This window comes from Hipposideros armiger, unplaced genomic scaffold (assembly GCF_001890085.2).
Source record: "Hipposideros armiger isolate ML-2016 unplaced genomic scaffold, ASM189008v1 scaffold_49, whole genome shotgun sequence".
Classification (NCBI taxonomy): Eukaryota; Metazoa; Chordata; class Mammalia; order Chiroptera; family Hipposideridae; genus Hipposideros; species Hipposideros armiger.
Genome location: NW_017731399.1, coordinates 3,484,770 through 3,491,575, shown reverse-complemented (window position 1 = coordinate 3,491,575; position 6,806 = coordinate 3,484,770). Strand labels below are relative to the sequence as shown.

The following is a 6,806-nucleotide window of genomic DNA, read 5'->3' as shown; positions in this document are numbered from 1 at the left end:
CGGCGAGTATATAACAAACTCTGTATTTTGAGTGGAAATGTTAGGGGGTCATCTTATACGCCCAGTCGTCTTATACGCCGGCAAATACGGTAGATTTCCACAGAGAATGTCGCTTTGCACTTACCTGTGCCACGTGCACTAGTGCTGCTCCACTCTTCTTTCTTGGAGACTTCCTTGACTGTATGTGCTTATTTCTACTTTCTTTGTCAGCTGGATTAATAATGCTGAATTAATCATAAAATACATGTGAGTTTTTATTTAAAGGAATTATTTAGTAATATTAAAATTCCTTTTGTTATGGTGCTCCTAATTTGTTAGCTTTGCATGCTTGTTTTTAATCTTTTTCTGATATCAGTATATCCTCAGATTTTGATCAGAACTTGCCCACCCATTTCAGAAACTAAGTACTATTTAATTGGACTGTAAAGTAATACTTTGTTTCTCTAATGTTAATCATTTGCTGATATATTTAGATGGAGTCTGGTGAATGATTCACCTCTTCGAACAGAACTTGGTTCCACACAGTTAGATACCCTGGCATGTTGAGGCTTTGATCATGCTCACCTGAATGAAGCCTTGAATTTGACAGGATCCATGACTTAGCATTCTCTAGTGGATGATTCTCTGAAATGTGTATAACCAGTTACCAAATTTATCAGTGAGTTTAACATTTGTTTGCCATGTGCCCAGCCAGATCTTCTTGACTATGTGGAAAGAAACTCCTATTAGCTGAGGCTGATTCTCTTGTGGCCAATTCACAAAACATTTTTCTATTGGGTAGCTTCTTGACTCTTTTCCCTTCTTTTCTTCCAGGTAAAGGGCCCAGGCATTGGGCTTCTGGGCATTTCTTTAGGGGCTGATATTTGTCTTTCCATGGCCTCATTTTTGAAGAACATTTCAGCCACAGTTTCCATCAATGGATCTGGGTTCAGTGGAAACAAAGCCATACATTACAAGGAGACTTGCATCCCACCATTGGGCTGTGACCTGAGGAGAATCAAGGTAGCTTTCTCAGGCCTCCTGGACATTGTGGATATACGGAATGATATTGTAGGAGGGTATGAGAACCCCAGCATGATTCCATTAGAGAAGGCCCAGGGGCCTATCCTCTTCATTGTTGGTCAGGATGACCATAACTGGAGGAGTGAGTTATATGCCCAAATAGCCTCTGAACGATTACAGGCCCATGGAAAGGAAAAACCCCAGATCATCTCTTACCCTGGCACTGGGCATTACATCGAGCCTCCTTACTTTCCTTGGTGTCCAGCTTCTCTGCATAAAACACTGGAAAAGCCTGTGATCTGGGGTGGGGAGCCCAAGGCTCATTCTAAGGCCCAGGTTGATGCTTGGAAGCAAATTCTAACCTTCTTCTGCACACATCTTGGAGATACCTGGAAGGGAGCTTCCCCCAAATTGTAATGCATTGATCTATTATTGACACAAGAGATACAAGGTCAGATTTTAGTGCTTAATAATCTTATGTAAATCAATTTCCCCCTGAATAATACAAAATTCATGTGACTGGTATTAATGATGTACAATATTTTAGGTAACTTTTTTGAATAAGTTATTTTTTCACTAATTTTACTAATGTAACACATACTTATTGTAGAAGATTAATTGGAGGTATACAACACAAAAAAAGTAAAAAACATCCTGTTAAAATTTGTTTTCTTCTAGTTTTTTGTTTTTTGTTTTTTAACCTAACACTTTGAGCCATAAGATGAAATTTAAAGCAGAACAAGTACTGGGTTACTTTTACCATCACTGGGAAAGAATGGCCATCCACTGTTTGCTACTGGTTTAACTACAGGCGGCAGGGTAGAATTTTCAATGGCCAAAAGTATACAGAGAAGTGTTNCTTCCCCCAATTCCCCAGTGCTGTTCCCATCCCCCAATTCCCCAATAAAAATCTTAAGGAAAAAAAAAAATAGTACAGGACTCCCTACGCCCTTCCTCCAGCTTCCCTTAAAATTAATGCCTTACATAACCATAGTACAATTATCAAAATCAGGAAGTTAACATTGATACAATACTATTAACCATGACAGTATTATTGAAATTAAGTTATTGCTATCTTGGAGAAAGGATTTATTCAAATGGATAATATACTGTCAGCTAAAATCAGAACTGTGGAGCTCTCTTATCCCACCAAAACTGTAAATATGAAATAGTACCAGGCCCAGGATCATGAGTGAAATCACAGCTGATACTGGAATGAGTGCGAGTCTGTCTCCACCTCCATCCAGCCTTTTCCCTTTAACTCTCAGGTGGGTTACTGGAGAAGTATATGGATCTCTCCAAAGTTGAGGATTACAGAAAACTAAAGGAACTCATGTTAACGGGCTGACACTAAAGAGAAACAGGGAGATCTTTCTAAATCACCCAACTAGTATCCTTTAATTGATCTTACTAGGGCTTTGTTTTCAATCCTTTAATTGATCTTACTAGGGCTTTGTTTTCACTCCCAGTACATTTTAGACATCAGTAACAGTTTGCTCTCACTTGGCAGCCAGTAGTTTACCTTTACAGTCTTGCCTCCAAGATATTTCAATTCTCTAACATTTGTCAGAATCTGTTAAGGTGGGATTTAAACAGGTATCCTAATGCTAATTCAGATAGTGAAATTATTCATTACATTCATTCTCTTGAGGATGAATATTCATTCATTATATTGATGACATACTGATCAGAGGCGACTCAGAAGCAATTGTTTCTGAAGCTCGGCCTTTCCATATTGAATTTATAACCGAAAGGCAGTGGGCTGTTATGCATGGAGAAGTTCAGGGGCCCTCTCAAAGACAAAGCATTCTGGGAGTGTAATTATCCGGAGCAACCAGAGAAATAGGAAATAATGAGAGCAAAACAAAAATATTTTTGATTAAAACTAAGAGAGTTTGTTTTCAACAGATTCTCACTAAAGGAAACTCTATAGCTCTTTAAAATGTGATCCTTGGACCTGCAGCAGCAGCAGCAGCTGGGAGCTTGTGAGAAATGCAGAATTTCAGGTCCCACCCCAGACCTAGTGATTTGGAATCTGCTTTTTAACAAGATTCTAAATGACCTATGTACATTAGAGTTTGAAAAGCACTGCTTTAAAGTGATTCCATTCCAAATGGAAAGTCTGAGGTTCAAGAAGAAAGGAAGAATCCCTACTAGATATAGTAAATATATAAGTAAATCTAAACAATCATTAACTATATATTTTTAAAAGTAATATCTGGTGGGGTTAAACAAGACACGACAGACATAAAATATATGAAAACAAAAGCATATGAATCAGGAGGGCAGGCGATTGGATTTAAAGTGTTCTCAGGGTCTGGTATTATTTAGAAACAAGGTAAAGATATTAGCTAACTTGAGACTTTAATAAAGCATGTAAATTAAGCATGTACGTTTAAATTTATAGGTTAGCCAATGAAAGAACAGAAATGATGTTTATAACTTCTACACTGACGGGTAGGTGGGGACTGAATGCGAAGATGACAACAATGAAGGTTTCCTTCTTCATCAGTCATTAGGAGAACATGGAACATCAAGGCTTGTGCCATGCTGTACACACATGACATACCATACCCTGACAGGAAATAGATCAGTGCCCGAGATATCCTTTTTTTGTCTTCTAGTGGCATCCTGAGAATTTGTGTGCTTACTACTTTGTGTTTAGACATATCTCTCTTTGTTCACCTCTCCTAAAATGAGGGTAGGAGGTGATCTTGAATTTCTGCTTGGACCTTTGAAATACTTCAACTGTTAAGGAAAATGACGGAGAGCGGAGAAGCCAATGGAAATACAAACATTTAATTGTTCCAATTACTGCTTAAGGTGTCACCTTGAGTTGTGTAAAAGAAAAAAGAAAAAAACAAAACAAACAAACAAAAAAAATGGGGGATGGGGGGAGATGGAGCAGGTTAAAGCACAGCTTTGCTGAAAAAAATCCATCTGAGAAATGTCAGATTCTTAGAGTTCAATACCTTTCATTCACTGATTTATAAAAAAGAAACAATTTCAGTTACTCTTGAGGCCGGGCAGGGAAAAGAAGTTTTTCCTAAAATATTCTGGGAGGTTCACTGGCAATATAAGATTGACCTCAAAATTCTGTTGGACTGTTGTTTAAAACTGTGAGGCTTACACCCTTCAAGGTCTAATGATATGTGTTGAAATAGGTTGGTCTAATTTTATAGTTTCCCTTTCCTTTTCTCACTTTGTATTTGATGATCAGTAAAAACATTTTAATGTGGTATACTTTGAAAAGGTACTCCAAAAAATCCAAGAGAGATATCAACTTTGCCCATTACATGGGACAGGATGATTAAAATTCTCACATCGCCAGTGGTCAAAATGGTGTCAGAACTTGCCACCAGAGACTAACAAAATGCCAAAGGCCTTAACAGAAAATGATATTGACTATGAAAACAAAGATGGGATCCCAGTGAGCACTGTCAGACACTATTGTGTTTCCTGGCTACGGCTTTAAAAGAGTAACTTCTGCATGACTTTATCACCAAATATGCCTCATCTAAATATAAGGAGAGATGCAAATATTACCAAGGCAAATTCACAGACTTATAAATCAGCTTTGAAAGAGGAGGACCTGGAATAACGGAAGACTGTGATATTGTGAGAAGAAGATCTGTTTGGGGAGAAGATTTAGAGTTTAAAACTAGAGATTGGAAGATGAGGGGATGAGGGCATTGTGTCTCATGACGCTTTCTCCTGGGCTTTCCAGAAAGAAACCAGAGCAGCCAGGGAGCATTCAACTGGCCTCTCCCCAGACCAGATTCTCTGACTTCTCTTCTCCTCGTGATGTTGAAGGGTAAATTTATGTAGTCCTTCTCCTTGGTTCACCTCAAACTCACCCAGTAGAGGTAAAAGAGGAAGGCTGCCAAGGACCAATTAATAGATACAATATTGAGAAGAGGCCTAAGACTCACTAGGAAATTGAGCTCTCACTATAATATACAACCAAACTTCTGGAAAATCTGTTAGATTGGCTATTAGGATCACAGGATAAAGGCTAAAGGGATATTCAAATTGACGAGGTTGAATTGGGGAAAAGGGTCTCACAGTGGGGACTCTCCTATGAATATGACATTCCAAGAGTTAGATGCTCTGTTTCTGTGTTTGATGAGATTATGGAGATTACCATGACCCTAATTATGGGATGTTGGAGAACGGCAATCATATAATAAAAGGAATCAGAAATGATTTTTTAAAAAGAGGCCATTTTAATTAGCCTGAGGCAGGCTGTCCCAGTTATCCAAATGATCTATTTTTAACTGAAATGCAAAGAAATTGGCATTCCCATCTCCCCAAAGATTTACATCCTGCTCTTCCAAAGAGAGGCAGAGTTATTTGCAGGCTACAGATGGTGTTGGTAGTGAATAGTCAGAGAACTGGCAAATAAGAATGTATTTTTGTGANAAAAATAAATAAATAAATAAATAAAATCTTTAGAGGGCCTTTTGTCAGTCTGAAAGTTCTATGAAGCACTATCTTGAATCTTTCTGAGGTCTTTACAAAGGCTCTCCCACAGACATACCCTGGATTTGACTTTGATCTAATGTCCTTTCTTAAAGAATAATTTGCCATCTGGATGGTTGGGAATGAGAAACAGTATTATTGAAACTTATCAGTTTGACAGTATGAGCCTCATTCCTTCATATTTAACAGTTCATTCTTTAGTTCACATCTTCCTTTTGCATTTTATCATAGGCAGCAAAAAGTAGCCAGGTGGCACTTTCATTACCTTGCTAGGAAATCACCTCAGCTAGATTATTGAATTCATTAGGTATATTTTCCATTTTTCACATTACTGCAGGTGTCAGTATTTCCTCCAGCTTCCAGTAAATTTTTCTTGCTTTCCTTTAAGCCCTCAATAAGTGCCTTCGTGGGGCCTGTTAGGCCTTTACTAACCGTCTCCTTGAAGCCCTTCCCGTTTCCACCTGCTCCCCAGTCCTAACATCAGCTGTGATTCCTGTGTACATGGATTTCTCCACAGGCTGCTTATGCCTTCTCACAGCATGGTATCTGGGTTTCAAGAATGAATGTCATAAGAGAGGAAGGCAGAAATAGATGGCATTTATTATAATTTAGCTTTGGAAGTCACATAGCATCACTTCAACTGTACTGAGGCAGACACCAAGACCTCAGGTGCAAGGAAAGTTTTTTGGCTCTATCTACTAGGGAAAGGGCAAGGTCCTGGAACATCATGTGAGGTGGGAATTATTTGTGGCAGTCATCTTTGGAAAACACAATCTGTCCACAGAATTGTTTGTCATGTAGCAACAGGCAATGGAACACTGCTGAAAAGAAAGACAAAGATTAAAAGTCTTACCGGAAGCCACAGAAAAAAGACAACCTTCACATAAGGAACAATAAATCTAACAACTGACTTCTCTCAACAGCGATAATGGAAACCAGAAACCATGGGAATGAAATCTGCAAAGTGTTGAGTGAAAACATGACAACCTAGAAGCCTATGCTAGCAAAACAGATCCTTAAATATGAAAATATTTATTCTTCATAAGTTTATTGAGTCAAGTAAGTTTAATAAATCATTTTCAGAAAAATAAAAATTGAGATGTTCTAATTAATTGATTAATAAAGCATAACTGTAGTAAACCCTCAATGGACTCACCTGTATCTTGCTATACCATGTGTTTCCCGAACTGCAATTCCTCTGCCATTCCTGAATAAACTCAATATCTGGTAATTTGAGCTTGCCTCAGTTTACCTCTTTATTTAGGTTGAGAGTATAAAAAAATTTTAATATAGCTATAGGTAATATACAGCATTAGCACAGG

At 38.1% G+C, this 6,806-nt stretch overlaps 2 protein-coding genes across 2 annotated transcripts in view; both read left to right on the top strand.

Annotated features, from left to right (window-relative positions):
* The window catches only part of ACOT4 (acyl-CoA thioesterase 4), a 20,168-nt gene extending 18,339 nt beyond the window's left edge, over window positions 1–1,829 (top strand). Inside the window, exon 3 of the mRNA XM_019640348.1 lies at window positions 814–1,829. Coding sequence (XP_019495893.1) covers window positions 814–1,419 — 606 coding nt within the window. The 3' untranslated portion in view covers window positions 1,420–1,829. The remainder of the gene's footprint in view (window positions 1–813) is intronic.
* Window positions 1,830–4,375: 2,546 nt separating this feature from the next.
* The window catches only part of LOC109381541 (putative acyl-coenzyme A thioesterase 6), a 16,776-nt gene continuing 14,345 nt past the window's right edge, over window positions 4,376–6,806 (top strand). The window contains exon 1 of the mRNA XM_019640291.1: window positions 4,376–4,432. Coding sequence (XP_019495836.1) covers window positions 4,376–4,432 — 57 coding nt within the window. The remainder of the gene's footprint in view (window positions 4,433–6,806) is intronic.